Here is a 24,480-nt window from a genome sequence, read left to right on the forward strand (position 1 = left end):
AAGTCATGGGTTCGATTCCTGGCTCTGCCACTTGTCAGCTGTGTGACTGTGGGCAAGTCACTTAACTTCTCTGTGCCTCAGTTCCCTCATCTGTAAAATGGGGATGAAAACTGTGAGCCCCACGTGGGACAACCTGATTCCCCTATGTCTACCCCAGCGCTTAGAACAGTGCTCGGCACATAGTAAGCGCTTAACAAATACCAACATTATTATTATTATTATATTGTTTTAAAGTGAGTGTCCAAAAAGGCAGACCTGCGTGACCTAAGCCAAAAGCTAAGTTGGGAAAGAGAAAGTTAACAGAGCTTGTCCTTTCCATAATGGAACTATTATTACCACACTGTTTTAGCCTGAATAAAGGGGTTTGGTGACTTGTTTTTTTTTCCAGGCAACCCGCCTCTCAACTGAGACAAACACTTGCATTGGCTTGTGGAGATGATGCAGCCGTTGTGTAGGATCGCACCCTTGTGTGTGGCCCTGGCCTCGGTTTCACCCATTCCTTTGCTCCCTCTCCTCTTCTCCATATTGCTATCCAATCAGTTAATCAGTGATATTGATTGAGGGCTTATTGGGTGCAGAGCGCTCTACTAGGCGCTCGGGAGAGGAAAGTACAACAGAGTTGGTAGACGTGTTCAGCCCAGAGTCGGAGTCTTCCCTGAGACCACCCAGGCCAGCAATGGCGGTGAGGGACAGAAGCCTTAAAATGTTCTCTGTCGGTCACCAGGGGTCCTGGGTTGGGCCCAGAGATAGGAACCGGGGTATGGAATTCTGCTAATCAGTTAATGCTATTTATTGCACACTTACTGTGGGCAGAACACTTCTACGCACTTGTGGGAGTATTGATTTTTTTGTCACCTTACCAGAGGTCTGAGAGTCAGTAGACCCAGGTCTTAATCGCAGCTCCCTCACCAGCCACCCCTGTGATCTTGAGCAAGTCACTTTACTTCTCTGTGCTTGGGTTTTGTCACTTGTGAAATAGGGATAAAAGATACCTGCTCGCCCTCAGTGCTTTCCTCAAAAGCCCTTGGTCTTGGGTAGCGTTTGTGAAGTTCCACTTTTATGAACAGGGGTCTGTAGATCCCTGCCTCAGCTCCAGGAGAACGCAGGGCTTCCAGCCTTCAGTGGAGAAACAGAAATTCATAGGAGGACAAGGTTAGAGCTGACCTTTTGCAAACTCCTGGATCAAATGTAGTAACAACCTCCGTGGTCTTGGAGGTGTGTGTTTGTATATATACCTACACATACATACACATTTTAAATAGTCTTAATTATTTCATATAAGCCTTTGTTTGAAGAATAATTTGAAGAGCAAATTAACTCCAGAGAATGCTAGCAAAATAAGTTATGATTCACAGTGACTAGACTTTCTGCTGTGAAGCATTGATACATAGCTTTCTGAGTGTTATCGGATCAGCCTACAAGGCCATACGATGGGATGCAACAGAAGGTTTCCTAATAGCTCACACAACTGAATTTCCCTTAAGACACTGAAGACTATTTTTTTCCTTATAGCCGTATTATTTACCGTAACTGTCCAACTAAATAGGAAATAGGACAGCTTGGCAAATAAAGCCAGAAACCATTTTACCAGCCTCCCAGGCAGATTGCGAATAGTAGATCAAAGTCAATATTATTTTCTAATGTCCTGGAATCAGTTATCACTAGCTGGTGGTTTGTAACTCTTTCCAGGTTGTCTCTATCTTCAAAGACAGATTGTGGTAGTGTGTGGGAAAATGTTAATACCAGCATCATTTTTCCGTAAGTAGCTCTGGAGACCATTCTTTGTAATAAAGTTTTATTAGATTTGAAATATTAAATAGTACAAAGAAATGTGCAGCAATAAAATTAACCTTGTGGCACATTGCTAGTAAGATACATTACCAGATTCTTTCCTGCTCTCTGAATTAAACATTTTTCAGTGTTATAAAGAGCAGTTTTACCTTTTTGCCTATGGGTCACTGGATAAAGTTCTCAAACTGCTACAAAAATATAAGATAATGGTAACCGAGTTCTATTTTCTCCAGAGTTATAAAATTCATAAAAATATCAGTCATCAATAGTATCTTTCAAAAGAATATGTAGTAGTTTTCAGTCAATAAAATGGCAGGATGCAGTTTAAAATTTCTACCTTAAATGCAATGTTCAAAGTGTAAAAACAGAAAAATATGTAATAAGTCCATCACTGCTTTGCAACTTAATGCATTTAATTTGTAAATGAAGAGGTCAGAGGAGAGCCATTTAACTGGGATGATAATGTGCTTTCAGTCTTGTATGAGTTTCAGTAAGGAGACAGTAGTTAAATATTGGATATTTCTCATGGAAGGAAGCTTAATATTCAGTCTGGAAGTCCTTCTAAATGGTTTGGATATCATTCTCCAGTCACCAGGGATTGAGTAAAAGCAATATTTGAACAACAACAGAAGTTGCAAAGCATACCCAATCGAACTGGACTCCATTCAAGTAACAGAATTTTAATATTCTCTGATCTACTGACTGCTAGCCAGGTTCTACAATTCTTGTCATTAACAGAACCTGCAGAAGGTTTCCATATTTACCCTCTAGAAATTTCCTAGAGCTAAAAGCAAAATACATTTATTTTCTGTATTCATCCACTAACAGGTAGGAAAAGATCTGTTTAAAGCCTCAAGCAACCCTGACCCTGACTACCACCCTCCAGAGTTTTTCCCAAATAAGAAATCTCTGAGGCATATATTGAATTTTCCTGAGAAACCTGACTCTGTTATGCAATAGCACATATTAAAAAACAAAACAAAAACCTGAAAGGTTTTACAAAAAAATATTTCTATCAGCTTACCACTTGTCTCAATATGATAAAATACTTGATATTTTGGCAAACCTTTATTCAATACTTTGAACAATCCTACTCTTAAACCAATGTGTTGGACAATACATTTCTAATAAATGTAAGATTATTTTTATACTCCATATTTCTCAAAGAAATCAGTGGAAAAAACATCTGTAGACACTTCTCTGAAAAAGGAGCCTGGATGCGTTGTGATTGTATTATGAATACTTAGTGCATTATGAAAATCTATCGATGGCCTCCATACTTGGCCACCCAGTCTGTTCTTCCATGCACTGAATGAATTGGATGGGGGCGGTTTAAAATATTTATATCTTTTGCTGTTGAACTGTAAGCGGGACCTGGAAATTGGGCCCGACCTGTTTGTGTTTTCCAGGCATAATCTGAAAGAAACCAAAATTAGAAATTAGAATTCAAAGAAAGGCATTAATCTTGTTCATTTAAGGGAAATTGTTTTATAAATGTCATTGATCTCAACTGGCTGCATCCCAACATCTTCATTTTATGGAAACAGACACGGGGACTGAAACTGGGTCAACAGAGACGAAGTGAAGATGAGTTGAGGCAGTTAACTAAGGCAAAAAAAAATTACCCAGATTAACTGCCTTCAAGTATCAAATTAATTAGACAAGGAATCAATTCTCCAGGCCAGATTGCCTGTATGATTGGTTTACAACTCCACTGCGTTCCACTGTCTATGTGAGGTAAATATATCCAAGTGTAGCTTCAGTTGAGTTTATAAAATGATTTAGTTTCCACAATATTGTTAAGTATTTGTTAATATTTATGTTTGTTGGGCATATTTGTGGGATCATGAAGTTAGGCAACTAAAACTGTTTTGTTTTCAATTGAGTTTCTTCTAAAATTAGAATGGTTTTTCCTTTGCACTGTGTGTAATTAAATGAATACACACATTTTTTGGAAATGTTTTGCAAGCCTAATATTTGTATTTCTAGTATACTTCTAGGCTGTAAGCTCTCTGTGGGCAGAGAACGGTGTCTACCAACTGTTGTATTCTCAAAGCACTTAGTATAGTGTTTTGCACACAGTAAGCTCTCAATAAATACGATTGATTGATTAATAACTTGGCATAATATCAGTGTCTTTACCCCTAATTCCCATATGAACTGTCAGTTTCTATCAATCAGTCATATTGAGCGCCTGGTATTTGCAGAGCACTGTACAAAGCACTTGGGAGAGTACAATACAACGGAATTAGCAGACACATTCCCTGCCCATAACGAGGATACTATCCCCAGAATGTTTAGAGATCAAACATAAATATGAACATTACTGGCAGTGGGTTCCCTACGACCCAAAGCCCTACCACAGATTGAATGATAGTTGGAAAAACTAAAGTGGATAGTGTGTACCGGTAAGTGGTAGGTAGCTCTGTGCTTCTCATTTAATGGTGAGATCTTATCAAATCTTATCAAAAACATCTTATCAAATGAGTGATGGTTTTCACGGTTTGTAGTGCCTGTCATCTCGAGATTAAATCCCAATAGATTTAGCAAGGCAAAGGGACGGTTTGGTGCACAACAACAGTTAGAATGACCTGGTTTTACTTTCTCATGGGAGACTCATTCAAGTCGAGGCAATGGAAGACAACAAATGGACAATATTTTCCTAAATATTTTCATTTATCACTGGAAAGCGAGTTATTTTTACTTCTTTTTTTACCTTTCTTCCTATCACTGTCTGTAGAACAATGATCTGATAAGCAAAATAAATGAAAAAAAAAGAGATGAAAATTTAGAAATGAGCAGAAACAAGAATGTAACTTGATACCACCAATGTATACGATGCTCATGATGTTGTAACACTTAAATATGTATCCTTAAACTCTGTTGCTTCCCCTCTGCCACTTGTCAGCTGTGTGACTGTGGGCAAGTGACTTAACTTCTCTGGGCCTCAGTTCCCTCATCTATAAAATGGGGATGAAGACTGTGAGCCCCACGTGGGACAACCTGATTCCCCTGTGTCTACCCCAGCGCTTAGAACAGTGCTCTGCACATAGTAAGCGCTTAACAAATACCAACATTATTATTATTATTATTAATTTACCCACCAGTGGTATTTATTGAGTGCTTACTGTGTGCAGAGCACTGTACTAAGCGTTTGGGAGAGTACAGTACAACCAGGTTGGTAGACATGTGCCCTGTCCCCAAAGAGCTTGCAATCTAGACAAATCTATTTTAGTAGCAGCCTCCCTCACTGGATTGTAAGTTCTTTGAGGACAGGGATCGAGTCCAGTAAATCTGCTGTATTCTCTCAAGCACTTAGCCCAGGACTCTGCCTACAGTAAGTGCTCAATAAATGCGATTGACTTTTGATTTTAAATTACAGTTTTGTAAAAGTGTTCCAAAGTGCTTTACCAGACACTCTCCTTGGGACACAGAAGCATATATCAACATGAATGATCTACCACATGCCAAATGCTGCTAGTCCGCCTAGGCAGATAGCTAATCGATTGTCAAAGAACCACTGCTGACTGCACAGAAAAGATTTTTTTTTTCTCCTGATTTAATTTTGCCAAGAGATTTCATGATGAGGAAGCTAAATGAGGTAGCTAAAGATTGTCCTTTAAGGTATTATTTCTACAGAAAATAATAATAATAGTTGTATTTAAGTGCTTACTATGTGTCAAGCACTATACTAAGCACTGGAGTAAATACAAGATAAATCTGTCCCACATGAGTCTCGCAGTCTAGGGAGGAGAACAAACAGGTATCGAATCCCCATTTTTACAGATGACAAAACCACTAGCTATTTTTGTTTTTTTTTAAAATTCATAATCTCAAATTCTGACACATTTTAAGTTTGTGAACCCAGAGAGAGCAAGCCGTGGAGAAATCTATATAGGAGCTCACACAAGAGCCCAAGGCAAGTTTGGTTACCCAGGAAGAGAGCAAATCATTACTTAACCACTCCTTGTGGACAGGGAAAGGTGACTACCGATTCTGTTGTATTGTCACTGCCCCAAGCACTCAGGACTGTGCTGTGCACACAGTAAGCACTCAATAAGTGTCATTGATTGATTAGCCCTATAGGACTGTGCCTGGCAGGAAGAGACTATCTGAAAAGTAGCTACTAGGGAGAAAGCAATTATTCAGTTCTTCTGCAACACAGAAATAGAGCTCTAAAGAATCCTGCATTAAGAAACACATCCTAATACATACATCTTCCAAATCTGTCACTGCCTATTCTGACCCACATTGTTGGGAGAGGATTCCCTAATTCCCCAACAGTTTTCTCTCCAAAACACCCAGAAAAATCATGCATTATGGGAGATGAAAGTGTAAGTGAATGCTTAGATGCAAACAAATTGATTTAGCCCTCCCTAGTACAGGATTGAATATTCAATCCTAAAGGCCCCAGACTGAGCTACCCCCTTTTCCCTCTGCTTCTTCTGCTCCCCCTCAGCCCTCTGCTCTTCCCCTTTCCCCTCCCCTCAGCACTGTGCTCATTTGTATATATTTCTATTACCCTATTAATATTGTTAATGAGGTGTACATCCCCTCGATTCTATTTATTGTGATTAAGTTGTCTTGTTTTCGTTTTGTTCTATTTTACTCTGCCGTCTCCCCCAATTAGACTGTGAGCCCATCATTGGTCAGGGAGTGTATCTGTTGCCGAATTGTACATTCCAAGCGCTTAGTACAGTGCTCTGCGCATAGTAAGCGCTCAATAAATACTATTGAATGAATGAATGAATGAAAGGTCAGTACATATGCTTCACTAAGGTAGCAGCGAAGACTTCTTACCTGAATTGGTGGCACCAGTAGGTGCTAAATGTAGCCTTTGTCCAGCTGAACCAACTTCCTTTTTGTGAAATGAAGGGACATATCCTCCATGCTGGTTATAACTAGCGTAGCCTTCAAGGCTTCCTGTGGACAGACGATGAAGTTGTACAGATGTTCATCAAACTAAAGCAGGAACACACCTGCTTTTATAAGCATCTTTGGAGGTTTTCTTTTATGATTATTTGCTCTAAATAAATTCATTCCTTAGTGATTAAGCCTATTTAAATGATTTGAAATGATAGTTCTTATCCTGGCCATTGGCTTTTTATACAATCACCAATGTAGAATGTGGTTATCATTTTTTCCTGGGGATATTGAGTTTTGCCATACTTCTTAATAGTTTTGAATACTTTGGGAAAAAAAGTGTGAGATCCATTCACCACACTTGTTCTTCAGAGAAGATCTGTTGCTAGGAAAGGTGATGTCAGTCAGCTGAAGAAATACAAGAGTAAACAAAGGCCGAGGTTTTTGCTCCCTGAAATCTCATTTATCTGTTTTCCATTCTGAGGTATTGTGTGAGGGGCAGTTACTTCAGATTCTCATGTGGCAACAAGGCTTTAATGTGTTCTTTCAATCTTCCTTGCAGATGAATGAATGTTATAGTGTCTTGCTGTAAGCTGGTTATGGGCAGGGAACATGTCCACTAATTGTGTTGAATTGTATTCTCTAGGTGCTTAATATAGTGCACATAGTAAGCACTCAATAAATAAGTAAGCACTCAATAAATAACACTGATTAATCGATTGATGATAGAGCCCATGCTAGTCGCATGCTATCTGGACTTTTAAAAATTAAACAATGATTATGTTTATTAAATCAGCACCTACTAAGTATATCATGAGTCCTACCATGAACTCAAAGATTAGAAAAGGTTTATATGTTTCGACTGATATGCCCTTATGAAGTTGGGTAACATGATCAGCTTGTTCATTTAGAAAGAATGGGGCAGATTTGGTTGATAGATAAGGCACTGTAATATTTTTGATTTATGAAGACAATTGATGCTTTTCTCCCCTTGACCCCAGTTGTAGCCAGTCTCCAAAATGTCCCTGAGTGCAGAGTCCCCTTCCCCCTAACCCCATCCTGCAGTGAGTCCCTGGCTGACCAGGTCATTACCTATGCCCTGAATGTAGGTGTGTGGAGGTTAGAATAAGAGAGAGGGAAGGAAGGGAAGAGTTGAGGAATAGAATGAAGGGATTTATTCAGTGTTTACTATGTATCAAATGTTATGTTAAGCACCGGGGTACATACAAGTTAATCAGCAGGCACAGTTCCTGCTACATAAGGGTCTCAGTCTAAAAGGGCGGAAGAGCAGGAATGATATGACCATTTTACAGATGAGAAAACTGAAGTACAGGGAAGTGAAGTGATTTGCTCAAGGTGACTCAGCAGATGAGTGGTGTAGCTGAGATTAGAACCCAGGTTTCTGGACTCTCCACCCTGTGGGGTTTTCACTAGACCATGCTGCCCTCCATTGGATGTTTAAAGCTTCCCTGCCCTCTACCCACTGGACTGCTTAATGAAATGTACATCGCCTTGATTCTATTTAGTTGCCATTGTTTTTACGAGATGTTCTTCCCCTTGACTCTATTTATTGCCATTGTTCTCGTCTGTCCGTCTCCCCCGATTAGACTGTAAGCCCATCAAACGGCAGGGACTGTCTCTATCTGTTGCCGACTTGTTCATTCCAAGCGCTTAGTACAGTGCTCTGCACATAGTAAGTGCTCAATAAATACTATTGAATGAATGAATGCTTGGATAGACTGAGTCTCAGATAAGGCGTTCTAGTGCTGTTCCTTCCCTCGCAGCTCTTCCAATTCCAGCCAGGAACTCCTGCTGATGTGTAACAAACAATATACAAATGAAAGACTCCAGATTAGTGGGAAACAATTCCAGAAGCCTCAGTGAAGTGTTATGTGCAAAATCTACTGAAAAGATATGGCCGAATGGATAGAGCAAAGGTCTGGAAGGAGACCTGGGTTCTAGTCCCAGCTCTGCTACTGGCCTGCTGGCTGAGCTTGGGCAAGTCACTTAACCTCTCTGGGCCTCAGTTCTTCATCTGTCGGTTGGAGATACGATAGACGGTGAGTCCGTGTGGGTTCATGACTGTGTTAGATCTGATAAACTTGTATCTACCCCAGTGCTTGACCCCTAGTAGGTGGTTAATAGATGTCATCATCATTAATAACAAACATCAGTCAAGAAAACTGACTATAAGAATGGACTAATCTACAATGATCAGCAGGTACAGTACCTTTGGGTTCCTCTAATTTTTCTTTGCATGAGAGCTTTTCAATTGGTTTAATTATACTTTCTTCTACCCAGAAGGCAGATGAAGGGAAAGGATACAAAGAATGGAAACTGCTTTAGAAAAATCAAAGAGATGACTGACTTCCAGAAAGAAGAAGTTGATAGAAAGCAGCCTCTCCTGTCAATAAATCAGTAATCTAGAAAATCTCTGCTAGAACATATAAAGCAAAAAGTTTCAGTACAAATATTATTTTAAAACTCAGATTAAAAGTTGTAAACTGGTAGAGCCAACTAGCAAATTTTTGATTCAGATAACTAATTAGTAGTTTTGTGAAGAAGCCCTGCTGCTTGGCAGTAAGCTCCCCTATAGATTGTAAATTCCTTGTGGGCAGGGATTGCATCTACCAATTCTATTGTATTTTGTACTTTCCCAAGCTCTGCACACAGTAAGTGCTCAATAGATAACCTCATTTGATTGAAAGAACGCTGTTTGGGGACTCAGGTGAATTGGGTTCTTGTCCAGGTTCTGCCTGTGGGGTTATATGCCATTAGTAGTGAAAATTTCTGACTAAAGAATTGCCTCAGGTGTTCTGCAAGGTGGACAGGCCCAGTAAGAGAAGCAGCATGGGCTAGTGGGTAGAGCATTAGCGTGGGAGTCAGAAGGATGTGGGTTCTAATCCTGGTTCTACCACATGTCTGCTGTGTGACCCTGGGCATGTCACTCACTTCTCTGGGTCTCATTTACCTCATCTGTAAAATGGGATTATAAGTGTGAGCCCCATGTGGGACAGGGACTGTGTCCAGCCTGCTTAACTTGTATCTACCCAGTGCTTAGTACAGTACTTGGCCCATAGTAAGCACTTTAACAAGTACCTTGATTATTTTTTTCTAATCCCAGCTCTGTCACTTGTCTGCAGTGTGACCTTGGCCAAGTCATTTCACTTCTCTTTAATCTCAGTTACTTCCTCTTTCAAATGGGGATTAAGACCGTGAGCCCCACATGGGACATGGTCTATATCCAACCTTGTATCTATTATACGGCTCGTAATACCTTTTTTTTTTTTTTAAAAAAAAAAGTCCTGAAAAATAGCTGGCCAAAAATAGCAGTTATGACACTAAACTGAGGTCACTCTGGCTGCATGTGAGCCCTGCGTGTACTGGGATCTTAATTTGCACTAGAACCTGAAGTCTTTGCTGGTTGTCCCCCTAACAAAAAACTGACAGGGAGTGTGAGAAGTGCAGCCTAAACCACTAACACCATCCACAGTTCCTGTGACCAGGCTTTGTTCCTGAAGTCTTAGGTCTGAGGCCTATCTGTGGTTCCCAAAGGGGCATTTCCTATCTCCACTCTTACTCTTGTGGATAAATTAGCTCCCCAAATGAGATGTGAGCCTTAAGAGATCTTATACTGGTGCTTTAATATGTTAAGATTTCAAGGTTTCTGAAATTAACATTAGTCTTTTTTGGGCACCTCCTATTTGTAGAGTGACTGAATTTCGAGTACTTTTGTGGGGGCACCAAAGAGGTGACACACATAATTTTGTCCTCAAGAAGTTAACAGTCAAATGGGGGAGACCCACAAAATGGTTTACAGGTGGGAAAAAAGGAGAATGGGAAAAGAGGTGAATGAAAAAGTGCTTAAATAGTATAGAAGATAAATAAATATGTACCAAAGTGCTACAGAATTGCTGAATTGCTCAGAAAACCCTTGGGAACCTGTGACTGGTGAGTGTGAACTGGTGCCAGGCAATTGAGACATAGCCTCAATGATACTATTCTTGAATTGCTGCTTAAATCACTTCGCCTTACTGAATTGCCTTGGAGAAGCCAGGTGTTTTGATGTTGAGCCAGCTGACTTTAGTGGTAAAAGGTCCAAAAGGTGGTCTAAGTCTTCATTGGAAAACCATGGCTAAGCAGTGTGGCCTAGTGCATAAAGCATGGGCCTGGGAGCCGGAGGACCAGGGTTCTAATCCTGACTCCACTTGCTGGCTGAATGATCTTGGGTATGTCATTTAACTTCTCTGTGCCGCGGTTTCCTCACCTGCAAAATGTTCAATAGCTGTTCTCCTTCCTACTTAGACTGTGACCTCCATGTGGGACAGGGACTGTATCGGTCTGATTAATTTGTTTCTAACCTACCACTTAAAACAGTGCCAGCCACATAGTAAGCGCTTAACAAAAAAGTCTGATCTGTGGGGTCATCTCCACAGCAAGGGTAGGCATTGGAACTGGAGCTTGTCTTAGGTAACTTCACAGTCTCTCCAGTATCCTGCAAGCAGAAACTTATGTGAACCATTACAAAGATTTTCTTGTCTGAGCAAGTGATGTCTTGTTAGTGAGTTCTGCTTGCTGTGACTTTTTGAATACTAATATTAGGAATTCCACAGGTGTAGGCTCATTTTGAGTAAATGAATGAGCACTAGACCAAAAGAGAAGCAAAGTGGTCAGTGGAAGAATTTCTAACCCTTGAAACACTTATAGAAAAAATGTTTACATTAATTATGCCCAAGTAGTGGTTTTTCGAAGTCATCTCTTCATTACCTGTATTATTTTTGTTGAAAGACAGTCCCTCTCCAATTGATGCCAGAGGCTTGGGAAACATTTGATTATTCCAAACATATGGGTTTCCTTCTTTACCAGGGGCTAGTAAAGACACATTCTTGGGATTTACACCTTGTAAAAACAACCACTGAAAAGGTTAGGGAGTGAACAGAAGTATCGAGGCAAGCATGAAAAACAGTGTATGTGAGAATGGTTTAGCTGAAATACAGTATCCTTTCTCGCTTTATAGTGAACAAAACATTTATATGTACTATTCAATTTACTGTGAAAACTACTGCACACTGCTTTGGTTCCTTAAGTTAAATCAAAAAGGATGGACATATAGAGGTAATAGCTACAAACAGTAAAAACTCACCCAGAGGCACTGGTTAATGCACTTTAGAAAGTATTTACTAATCATTGCTACTCTAGTAAACTAAAATTAATAATAAAAACCCCAGCTCATTCTAACCCATACAAAAGGATGAAGAGATCCAAGGATCCTATTTTATAATTTTATAAAAACATGTCCTAGAATGACCAGGAACCTCAATGTCACTCTGGTAATATGCACCTAGATGGAGTCATAGCTCTAGAAAGCAGAGGGTTGTTTTTTGTTGTTGGCTTTTTTTTTTTAGTAGAAACATGTGGTAGAGGTGTTAATAAATATCAACAGACATCAAGAGTGCAAACATCTGAGCTAGAAAAAGTTAAGAGTAATAGTAGTACAAATTAGAATGGTATTTATCGAGCACCTACCAAATTGCAGCACCGCCTTAAAGCGTAAGCCTCATGCTCATGAAGGAAAAGGACGGTGTCCAACCTGATTATCTTATACCTACTCCAACAATTTTACCATTTTATTACTAACAAAGATCATAAAAATTAAGTGGCCAGGAGATATAGCTAAAGCACACAACACCCTCCCTGCCCACAATGAGCTTACATTTTCCTTATTTCATCAAAATGTTGTGTAGAGACTCCCAGCCCCAACTCTTCTGAACCACCTTGGCTAAGGTACTGATTCTCCTGTCTCCCCTCCAGGCTTAGAGCTAAGGCCTAAACTGGGAATGGACACTTCTGGGACCCTTTTTTAGAAGAGAAAAGCAGTATTAATAGGCAGTTGACCTTTGAATGGAATAAGGAAAGGTGATCATTTATTTAAGAAAAGCTGCAACCTGGACCCAAAATGACCTCCCCAAGACTAGATTTCAGTGCAGCTGAATTGAGATAAAGTATAAAAAGAAGCAATCACTCTAATCAAACAGTAGCGTGGCCTAATGGAAAAAGCAGGGGCCTGGGAGTCAGAGGACCTGTGTTAGGGAGTGAACAGAAGTATCGAGGCAAGCATGAAAAACTGTATGCGAGAACGGTTTAGCTGAGAGATCTTTCTCGCTTTATAGTGAACAAAACATTTACATGCACTATTCAATTTATTGTGAAAACTACTGCATACTGCCTCTTGTCTATGTCGCCTTGGATAAATCACTTAATTTTTCTGTGCCACAGTTTCCTCATTTGTAAAATATTCACCCTATTTAGACAGAGCCCCATGTAAGACAGGGACTGTGTCCAACTTGGCTACTTTGGAGCTACCCTTGGGCTTAGTACAGTGCTTGGCACATAGTAAACGCTTTAAAAGTACTGTTAAAAAAAATGGCTTGAGAGGTGAGTTGGTGGAATGGGACCATTAGTGTGTAAGATGGTTGTGGGCAGAGAACATGGCTCAGAGGAAAGAGCTCGGGCTTGGGAGTCAGAGGTCATGGATTCGAATCCCGACTCTGCCACTTGTCAGCTGTGTGACTATGGCAAGTCACTTGACTTCTCTGTGCTTCAGTTACTCCTCATCTGTAAAATGGGGATGAAGACTGTGAGCCTCATGTGGGACAACCTGATTACCCTGTGAATGTACCCTAGCACTTAGAACAGTGCTCTGAACATAGTAAGCGCTTAACAAATACCAACATTATTATTATTATTATTATGTTTCAGATTCCATTTGTTTACTGCACCCAGTGGATGTTCAATAAATATCTTTATTACTCCTGTTACTGCTATTCATTCAAGCTACCAGAAGAAATTGGAGGTAGAGACAAAAACACAGAAGAGCTCTGATGGAAAAGAGAGTGGAGGGAAGGAGGGATAGCCGAAGCAGTGTGGCCTAATGGATAGAGTATAGGCCTGGGAGTCAGAAGGGCTTGGGTTCTAATCCCTGGTCTGCCACCTGTCTGCTGTGTGACCTTGGGCAAGTCACTTCACTATGCCTCAGTGACCTTATCTGTAAAATGGGGATTAAGACCATGAGTCCCATATGGGACAGGAATTGTGTCCAACCTGATTAGCTTATATCTACCCCAGCGCTTAGTACAGTGCCTGGCATGTAGTAGGCATTTAAATACCACAATTATGAATACCTCACCTGGAAGGTATCTTGATTGTCTCAGGTAATATTGTTTGGCGGTCGAAGCAGTTGATAAGTCAGTGTCATTTTTTAAAAAAGCCCCAGCTGGCAAACTCTTGTTTTCCCCTCTGGCCTGGTTGCAGCTTGCGGGAGCTGGGTCTGGATCACTGAAAATCAATATGTAAAATAGTGTTCATTGTCAGGATCATCCATAGTTATTAAGCATCTTCTGCACACAGAGCATTATACTTGGCACTTGGGGAACATAAAAAAAAGGTAGAAGACACAATGCCCATCCTCAGGGAATTTACCATCTCACTGCTTACAATCTGTGATATGTATATCCAAATAAGAGAATATTAAGCTCCTCTGTAGTCCTCTAAACTACATAAATCTTTTCAAAAACCATAAATGTGATTCAAACGAACCAGTTCCATCAGCTCTGACTAGCTTAGGATAGACTGGGGACTTCATCAATTAACGACTGCCTGACTCCTATGTTTGACTGAAGCTTTCCAACTACAAGACAAGGGGAAACAGAGTAACCACTGAAAGCTAGAAAATTACATCATGTGGTTTCTTCATCTTTCTGGAGAACCAAGCTTTCAAAATTAAGGGGATTATGAGTTAATACTTGGCCTGAAGATTAAAAAGAGGCATGACTAGGTGAAGAATCACTGCCATCATCTGACTACTAAAGGTAATTGGTAAATCTTATTGATTAGGATAGTTTGGGTTGTGAGGGATAAATCAAAGTCAGCATCTTAATAATGGTGTCTATGAAGCGCTTACTATGTGCCAAGCACTGTACTAATGTGAGATAATGAGGTTAGACAGGGTCCCTGGCCCACATGGGTGGGGCTCATAGTCTAGGTAAGAGGGAGTAGAGCAGAATTCTCTCTCAGAGCCCTCCTCCTTCAATGTCATACCAAACATGGGTGGAAAATGGAGGAGGTTGGGGGTAGGGGGTGCTTAAAATTGCAAGGGCTTCTAGGAATCATAGTTCTGGGGTTCCTGGCAAGACTGAAAGCCTTGAGAGTCCACATTAGTAATCCACCCCTTCCTCTAAGCACTGAGAAGATGTGCAGCAAACACAGGGAGTTTAGGTCCCCGTCCACACTATTCACAGTGTGAGTGCCAAGTCTGCCTTTCCGTCCTCCGAGGCCCCATTGTCTCCAAGTTGGACAGCAGTGACACTGGAGAAAAGGGGAGTCAAAGAGCCGACTTCAGGGCAGTTATTTCAGAGGACTTTTCCCTTTGCTCCAAAGCAAATTCCAATTAACCAAGTCCATAGTTAGAGATCTAGCTAAATTATCTAGCCAAGAGCCTTAAAAACCTCCTTTCCAGCAAAAAGCACATACACTCATAGCCCGCACATGTGATCTTCCAAATTATGTTATCATTATAAACATCAGTGGTACTTGCTGAGATTCTATAATGCGTTGGATTCTTTACACAGTATAAAAGTCATGATTTCAGTCCCCCTTATGTCAATATAAGCTTTGAAAAACAAACAGTATATAACCTCTCTGTTTTTAAAATATACCAAAATCTTTACAGAGTTGACAGAAGATAAAATCTTGTTTTCTTATCAAACTGCAGGCCTTACCTAAATGAAGAATCTTTTGCTTTCTTTTCTTTTAAAACAGACATGCTGGGCTTCTTGGAATGTACAGCTCCAAGGTCAGAGTTGTCAAAATCTTCCCAGCTATCATCTGTTTTAAACAAATTTTGACCCCAACGCCGCCTACCATTTTTATAGCCAACAGCACCATTTTGCTTCTGTAGTAGAAAAATCAAATTTTTATATTAGCACCTGCTAGAGCATCCCTCTTTTAATCCACTGTTTATCTCTGGCTCACAGTTAAATATTAGCATTTTCAAAATTTTAGGGGCAGCCTAGAGAAGCCATCTATTTGACATTCTGCCTTGGTTAAAAATCTTCATTTTAGGTCCAAGTCACTGGGTTTTTTTCAATTCTGAAGCATTCGCAAAGCTAACTTTACACTTCTACTACCTTATATTTCAAAATACATTTCTAAGTGTATTGCATTTCTTAGTAACTAAATGTTTTTCTTGTCATAAGTTACGCAAATTACTGAGATATAGCTCAGACCCTTGAGTAGAGGCCTCAAAATGCAAGTTGCATGGTCTTTCGAGATTTTCTTAGATAAGCTCCAACACCTCATTTGTTCCACGAATTCCCTTTTAACTCTGCTTGACAAAAACTTACAGGAGATGGGTTTTTGCTGATACTTGGAAATAATTGTTGTTGCTTTCGCTGAGGCTGTTGTTTTGGAATCTGCTGGACGATCATGTTCTTTAGCAGCTGAATTGGCTGTAGTGGTTGATGGTTAAGTCTTGATTGGGCCTGTAGTTGATTCTTGTCCAGTGCATTTAGGGGGTGCTGAATTTCAAACTCAGACAATGGCGGTTTAGGCTCTGTAAGCTGAAATTGTTTATGAAGAGATTGCTTCTTTTCCATATATTGTGGAGGAGATCCTACTATTTGACCAACTTGAAAAAAGGGGTACTTCAAAGCCTGAAAAAGCATAGGAGATATATTAGAGTAGGCCATTCACAGCTAAACCACAGAAATGGACAGCAGCCTAATGGAAAAAGCAGGTGACTGGGAGACAGAGGACCTGGGTTCCAGACCCAGCTCTGCCACTTGCCTGCTGTGTGACTTGGGGCAAGTCACTTCCCTTCTCGTTGCCGCCCAAGCAGCATGGCATAGTGGATAGAGCACAGGCTTGGGAGTCAGAAGGTCATGGGTTCTAATCCTGGCTCTACTACTTGTCTGCTGCGTGGCCTTGAGCAAGTCACTTCACTTCTCCTGGCCTCAGTTACCTCATCTGTAAAATAGGGATTGAGACTGTGAGCCCCACATGGGACAGGGACTGTGTCCAACTTGATTTTCTTGTATCCACCCCAGAGCTTAGTAGAGTGTCTGACACGTAGTAAGCATTTAACAGATATCATAATAATAATAATAAAATGGGGATTAAGATTGTGAGACCCATGAGGGACAGGGACTGTGTCCACCCTGAAAAACGTATATCTACCCCAGAGCCTAGAACGGTGCTTGACACAGAGTAAGGAAAGATAGATGAAATGTATGCTTTTCATCACAAGATTTTTCAGTGTACCTGGCTTGCTGTCGGTCGTTTCTTTGGATTCCAATGCAGCATGTCGCTCATAAGCTGTAATCCGTCACTACTGGCATTGGGAATAAGAGTTTTCAAGTTGATGGGAACACACTGTGGAAAGCGGAAATTCATGGAGGAAGCAAGCTGATATCCCTCTGGCCAATCACTCTGTTCATTTGTTTTGTTTTGAAAAGAAAGGAGGAGGAAACAGTTCATTTATTCCCTCAAGGCATTAATAATCCATTTAGAAATAGCAAATTTACTTGAAACCTACTTGTTAATGCAAGAGGATCTCTAAATCTTGCCTTAATGCATTCCCACACAATACTCACACCTCAAAAGTACTTGTACAAAAGGACTGAGTCCCATTTATGAGATCACAGTTTAGGATTTAGGCACTTTAAGATTTGGATTATAGTCTTAATATTATCACTGAAACCTTGTGATATTTTCAACTTTTTGACAAGTTACCCCATATAGACAAAGGTTTCTTTAACCATAAAGTCTATCAAAATATCCTTAAAGTTCCTAAAAGTGATCAGTTGATCCTTTATAAGCGAGTCAGCTTCCTATGGCTTGCACACCCACTGGATCCTTCTGTCCTTCTGAAATGGATGTTGCTCATGGGCTTAGAAGACCAATTCAGGGTGGAGAGAAATGAGAGTCTGGCCCCATTTCTATGCCTAAGGGGCAAAGTTGCTTACCTTCTTGGGAGTCCCTAACACTTGGCAAATTTTGAAGATTTCATCGACCTCACTTGTCCCTGGGAAAAGTGGTCTTAACGTGTATAGCTCAGCCATGATGCTTCCTACAGCCCACACATCAATGGGAGAGCTATAAACCGACGATCTCAACAAAACTTCAGGGGCGCGGTACCTGTGAAAGTGAAAAGAAGGTCTGCGGTTTTACAGAGGTTTCTGCAAGTTCTCAAAGATTTTTCCTCATAGGACTCCCCCCACACATTGGAATTGTGAGTTGCAGTGTGGCCTAGGAGAAAGAGCACCAGTCTGAGATCAGGAGATGTGGGTTCCAATCCCAAGTCCTCCACTTGCCTGCTGTGTGACCTTGGGTAAGTCATTATCTTCTTTGTGCTTCAGTTTCTTCGTTCGTAAAAATGGGGCTAGGATACCTGTTCTTCCTTCCCCTTAGGCTGTGAGGCCTCAGGTGAGATAGGGATTTGTGTCCAACCTGCTTATATTGCATCTCCCACAGTGCTTAATATAGTGCTTCACATAGCAGTAAATCCTTAATAAATACCACAGTTATTAGTATTTCCAGATGGTGGCTCAAGCAGAAGGAACTAGCTGCTTGTGAACTAGGGCTCCACTTGTGGAACATCATCCCTGGCAGTACAAGAAGCCTGGACGTGGACACTGATGAGCTTCCTGAGGGTTGCATATGTTAACCAAGGTGAGGTGGGGTCTTTTACCGGAGGTTTCTTTATCTGGTCTTGCCTCTCTGATGTCCTTATTTATTCCCACCTCTTTCTCAACCCGCACAAACCTCAGAAATCCAGGATTGCTTCCAAACTTTTACTTTGTGATGCAGAAGGGAGGGGGTGAAGAGGAAATGAGGGCTTAGTCAGGGAAGACTTCTTGGAGGAGAGGAGCTTTCAATAAGGTTTTGAAGGTGGGGGTAGTGATTGTTTTGGGATGAGAAGGGAAGGATCATCAGGAGAAGGTTGGTTGGGTACGGAGGCCAAATGGATCATTCTTTTAAACAATCTTCCCTAGCCTATCGTAGAGGCAGTTTTCTGGGTTTCACGTTATCCTCAATTAAACCTTTGGAAGGTTTAGATGAAAATATTAAGAGAATTTTAATTATACCGCACATCTAGTTCTCTTGCCGTTGCGGATCACTCACCATCTGGTAGATACGTAATCCGTATATGGTGGCTGGGACCGTAATTCTCTCGCTAGCCCAAAATCAGCAATTTTTACAAGTTCTGGACCCATACAAAGCAGATTTTCAGGCTTCATATCGCGATGGAAGAAACCTTTAGGAGTTGAGAAAGGAAAATCCAGTGAATCGGTACGATTTTAATTGTCTTGATCACAAATTCCTCAAGGGAATAAAACTTCCATTGATAAGAAATGTGAAATGGGGTTTAAGAAGCCCATTTCAGAGTTACTGATATATTAGGAGAATCTAAAGGTTATAATTGGTTAAAAAACAAGATGGATTTTTCTAATTCTCTTGTAAAAAGGTGAGATGCTTTGATTTGTAGCTGTCTATTTTTGTAGCCCAGAAACACACAAAGTAAAATTCAATGCATTCACTTCTTTTTTCCTTTCTTCCGTGCATTTAATTGCTCTGTTTTCTTACTATGTGATGCATTCCCCCATTATAATACATTTTTGGCTTTCTTTGTGGTTAACAGCTTTCAAATTTCTTTAATGGCATTTTTGCAGTATTCTCACTTCAAGTGTAATGTTTCTCTTGGTTTGGGCACTTTCTTTCCCCTCCACCTCAGCCCGATTAACTTGATTTGCTGACTTAATTCCATTGCACTTTAGCCTTGGATAATTGTGATCTATATAGCATTAATAGCACAAGGTACTTTTTGCTGAATAGGATGTGAAAGATAACATTTAAAAATTAAGTATTTACCTATATAGTCAAAGATTTTCAATTATGCAAACATCCAATTGAAAATCTTTGACTATTGGTTCACATTGACACTGCAATTTTATCCTATTATTATGTTTGTGGGTTTTTTAAACTGTAAGGTCATTGTGAGCAGGGAATGTGTCTGTTATATTGTTGTGTACTCTCCCAAGCACTTAATACCATGCTCTGTACACAGTAGGAGCTCAATAAATACGACTGAGTGATTTTTTTCACCACTTTTTAAATATGTTTATTCATTCAAATGAGTGAATTTATCACCATTTTTTTAATATATTTATATTGTTTGGGCCAAAGTTTTAAATCTGGGAAGCACATTAAGGTAACCAGTCAATTAATCAATCAATAGTATTATCAATCAGTAAATCATATTTGAGAGCTTAACGTGTAAAGAGCACTGTATTAAGCACTCGGGAAAGTACGATACAGCAATATAACAGAGATGGTAGATACAGTCCCTGCCCACAACGAGCTTACAGACTAGAGGGGGAGACTGACATTATTCTAAATAAATAAATTATTTATTTAGGTGCTGTGGGGCTGAGGTGCTAATCAGGGTGACGCAGAAGGGAATGGAAGAAGAGAAAAAGAGGGCTTAGTCATGGAAAGCCTCTTGGAGAGGGGAGGTGCCTTCACTAAGGCTTTGAAAGTGGGGAGAATGATCGTCTGTCGGATCTGAAGAGGCACAGCGTTCCAGGCCAGAGGCAGGACGGGGGGCAGAGAGGTTGGTGAGGAGTTAGGCAAGATCAAGGTTCAGTGAGTAGGTTGGCATTAGAGGAGTGAGGTGTGCGGGCAGTGTTGTCAGAGGAGAGTAGCGAGGTGAGGTAGGAGGGGGCAAGGTGGTCGAGTGCTTTATTGAGCTCTTATTGTGGGCCGATCGCTGTACTGGGCACTTGGGAGAGTACAGTGCAGTAGGATTGGTGGACACGATCCCTTCCCACAAGGAGCTTACAGTCTAGAAGGGGAGACTGACATTAATAAATTACAGGTAAGGGAAATGGATGTGTACAAAAGTGCTGGGTAGCTGGGGGAGGGGGGAACATCAAGTGCTTCAGGGGTACAGATGAAAATGCCAGGGGTGCAGGGGATCAAAGTGCATTATTTCCTAATGGAAACTGCACTTCCTTTTGCTCTCTCTCACTGACGTTCTCTTTTCAGAGACTCATTTAAGACCATTAACTGGGGAATAGCCATAGTCGTTACCCCTTCTAGTGGCTGGTGTAGGAAAAAAGGGTGAGATTACTGCAATCCCGCACGTTTGGGAAAATCATCACTGGCACTCAAAACTGCCGGGACTTCCCTCCTCAGCTAAACTCCTACTTTTGACACCTCCATTTGAGAAGCAGCGTGGCCCTAGTGCCTGGAACACGAGCCTGGAATCAGAAGGATCTGGGGTGTTGGCTGTGTGACCCGGGCCAAGTCACTTCACTTCCCTGGGCCTCAGTTACCTCATCTGTAAAACAGGGATTAAGACTGTGAACCTAATGTGGGACAAGGACTAGGTCCAGCCTGATGAGTTTGTATCTATCCCAGCACTTAGAACGGTACCTGGCGCTTAATAAATACCGGCCCCCCCACAAAAGAGCAGGAGCAGGAATTTGAAGAATTTGGGGCCTCCTATCTTCGATAGGACTCTCTGAAATATCTGTCCCAATTATGGAAGTTTGATGTCTCGTGGCCTGAAGCTCCCCCTCTAGACTGAAGGCACACTGTGGGCAGGAAACATATCTACTGACTCTGCTATACTGTACTCTCCCAAACGCTTAGTACGGTGCTCTGCACACAGTAAATGCTCGGTAAATATGATTAACCGATTGAATATAGTTAAGAGGTGCTGGCACAGCCAAGCTCAGAGTCTACCCACTTCCTTCCTCTCCCATTTGGCTGCAGGTCAGAATCCTATTTCCTGATCCATCCACCCGAGACAGTGGGGAGCTTGCTCTGTAGTGGACCCTTGAACAAGGTGAAATTCAGGGCTTACGCCCCGTGTGATCGAAAACCAATCCAGGGCTGGGGTTGCACTCGGCATCTTACTGGGCTCAACCTGTTTCCCAGGCAATCAGCAGACTCAGACCATTGATGGGACTGGAGTTGGCTGTGGGTGCCAAAGCCATATCAGAAAGTTGCCCAGAGATCAGAAGGAGCATAGAAACAAGTGGATTTAACTCTGTAGCCACATGAGTGTTCATTTGCATATATATCTGTGCCAGCAGATTAGTTCATACTGGTACTATCTTTTTTAAATGGCATTTGTTAAGTGCTTACCATGTGCCAAAGACAAGCTAGAGAAGCAGTGTGGCCTGGTGGATAGAAAGTGGGCCTGGGAGTCAGAAGGACCTGGATTCTAATCCCTGCTCTGCCACTTGTCTTCTATGTGACTTTGGGCAAGTCACTCAGCTTCTCTGTGCCTCAATTACTATATCCGTAAAATGGGGACTGAGATTTGGAGCCCTCTGTGGGACAGGGACTGTGTCCAACCAGATTGTCTTGTATCTATCCCAGTGCTCAGTGGTGCCAGGCACATAGTAAGTAACAGATGCCACAATTATTATTATTATTATTTTTATTATTATTAAATAATTGTATCCAGTGTGTTATCTTATTCAGAGGGGACAGTGCAGTGACATTCAGAATAAACCTACCGTGTTTATGGATGAAAGCTAACCCCTGCAGTATTTGATACATGATGTTTCTGATGACTGACTCAGGGAACAACTTGTTTCTGTGAAGAAAATAAGTGAACAATTTCAAGTCATTCTCAAAAAAAACTCAACTGGAACAGCGGACATTTTCCCCCAATTTTTTGCAATATGAAAAAACCCCCAACATGTCTTCCTCATCTCAGTGCCAATTGAGAAATGGGAAAAATCTGTCTTTATTTTATTCCTGACATCATCGCCTTTAACATTGAGAACCCAAGTCTGTGCGCGTCTACTCTCTAATTATCCTGGGGGTGTCTGCAAATGTTTGCGCTGTGGCTGAGAACTTCTGCCACATTAGTTAAGTTCAGGAAAGAGGCTGACAGAATTAAGAAGAAGGAAGTGAGGTATTGCTGCTGCCTCTGCTTCCGAGACTCAACCACAGTCCCTCTACTGAGGAGGGCAGGACTTTAAATGGAGACCCCTCCTTCTACACCAGGACACGAGGCTAAACTCCACAAGGTGGAGACCCCAGATTCTTCCGCCCTCCAACTGCTTATTCCTGTGGGCAGGGAAGGTGTCTGTTATCTTGTACTCTCCCAACCACTTAATACAAGGCTCTGTATGCAGTAAGCGCTCAATAAATTTGAAGGACGGAGTCAGCGGTGAGTCCGTCAGTAGTGGTCTCTGACAACAGGGGCAAGTATCACGTGTGTGTGTACATGCACATACGTGTATCAGAGAGAGAAAGAGTGAGAAAGAAACAGATCAAAACAAAGAGAGAAAGCGTATAAGTGGGCAAACTTGAATTTTGCTTTTACTAAATCTCCTCATAGACCATTTTTAATTTTCCCATAAATAGAATGCTCACCAAGTGTAATGAAATGCTCAAGTTACATGACAAAATTCACTGACTGTGAAATGTAAAGGGTAAAAATCAATTGATTAGTCGTATATACTGAGCACTTACTGTTGAGGAGCATGGTACTAAGCGCTTAGGAGAGTTCAAAACAATATAACGGACACATTCCCTGTGTAAAATTACCTCACAGTAAAATGTACTAGGTACTGCAAGGTACTATTTTTAAAAGTTTTTCTATGTCTCATTTCTGAAGTGTTGAAAATATGAGCATTTAGAAAACTATGTCCTGAAAAACTATTGCATAATGGTGGCTTAGTGGATTTTATGGGAGGGAAGCAAATTCCATTTCAAATATTACACCTTAAAATGGACATACCTGTCCTTCATTAACTGATAGAGATTCTCCTTCATATATTCAAACACAAAATAAAGATGGTCATTTTCTCTGATAACTTCTTTCAGTTTAATCACATTGGCATGATTAAGTTTCTTCAGAGACTGCAATACAGCAAATATGCATTATCACATTCGACGAAGTGATTAATCTCTGAGAGTTTAAATAAGAAAAGTGCCACAGAACTTTACAGACTTTCCATCTGGGTCATTATTGATAATAACCACAGGACAAGAGTTTTTAGGTACAATCTCATTAGGACAGATTGTTATCGCAAATCACTGATTGTAAATGTAGACTGTAAACTCCATGAGAAGCAGCATGGCCTAGTGGATGGAGCATTGGGCCCGGAAGTCAGAAGGACTGGGATCTCATCCTGGCTCTGCTACCTGTCTGCTTTGTGACTATGGCCAAGCCATTTACCTTCTCTGTGCCTCAGTTCCCTCATCTGTAATATGAGGATTAAGACTGTGAGCCCCATGTGGGACAGGGACTGTGTACAACCTGATTAACTTGTATCTACCCCCAAAACTTAGTAGAGTGTCTAGCACATAATAAGGCCTTAACAAATATCGTGAAAAAAAATGAGGACAGGACTTTCCCAAGTGCTTAGTTCAGTGCTATGCACATAGTAAATGCTCAAGTAAATACGACTGATTAATTGACATGGATTTTGCTTTTATTACTCTCTCCCACGTGCTTAGTTCGGAATGCTATGGAGTGAGTGTAACTACTATTTCTTTAGCCACAGTCGTCCTCCATTAACTTCAACATTTTTCCAATGAACTACCCAGCTTTATAATGAAAGATTTCCCTGATTCTGGCAACACTCACTGGGATCACCAAGTGTCACTGTAAGCTTCTGCCTGCCAGTAAGGCCGACCTGCTACCTTTTCGGAAGGAGAAATGGAACGTGAGTTCAAATTTCTCTGACTGCTGGCTGATATTTGGTCTCCTTTCCTCCTACAGCAAGATCTAGTGGAAAG

General features: G+C 41.0%; 1 protein-coding gene across 3 annotated transcripts in view; it reads right to left on the minus strand.

Annotated features, from left to right (window-relative positions):
• Positions 1-1,778: 1,778 nt before the first annotated feature.
• MAK (male germ cell associated kinase) overlaps positions 1,779-24,480 on the minus strand; it is a 33,093-nt gene continuing 10,391 nt past the window's right edge. Inside the window, exons 4-15 of one of the 3 annotated variants that reach the window (XM_007670575.3) lie at positions 23,477-23,598; positions 22,242-22,321; positions 18,835-18,967; positions 17,676-17,847; positions 16,972-17,139; positions 16,056-16,364; positions 15,432-15,604; positions 13,841-13,989; positions 11,422-11,553; positions 6,592-6,714; positions 4,508-4,540; positions 1,779-3,207 (exon numbers count right to left, since the gene is read on the minus strand). In XM_007670575.3, coding sequence (XP_007668765.2) covers positions 3,053-3,207; positions 4,508-4,540; positions 6,592-6,714; positions 11,422-11,553; positions 13,841-13,989; positions 15,432-15,604; positions 16,056-16,364; positions 16,972-17,139; positions 17,676-17,847; positions 18,835-18,967; positions 22,242-22,321; positions 23,477-23,598 — 1,749 coding nt within the window. In that variant the 3' untranslated portion in view covers positions 1,779-3,052. The remainder of the gene's footprint in view (positions 3,208-4,507; positions 4,541-6,591; positions 6,715-11,421; positions 11,554-13,840; positions 13,990-15,431; positions 15,605-16,055; positions 16,365-16,971; positions 17,140-17,675; positions 17,848-18,834; positions 18,968-22,241; positions 22,322-23,476; positions 23,599-24,480) is intronic. The other 2 variants (XM_001514313.4, XM_029053160.1) reach the window with 2 other exon arrangements.

The sequence above is a fragment of the Ornithorhynchus anatinus genome, chromosome X2, assembly GCF_004115215.2.
Source record: "Ornithorhynchus anatinus isolate Pmale09 chromosome X2, mOrnAna1.pri.v4, whole genome shotgun sequence".
Classification (NCBI taxonomy): domain Eukaryota; kingdom Metazoa; phylum Chordata; class Mammalia; order Monotremata; family Ornithorhynchidae; genus Ornithorhynchus; species Ornithorhynchus anatinus.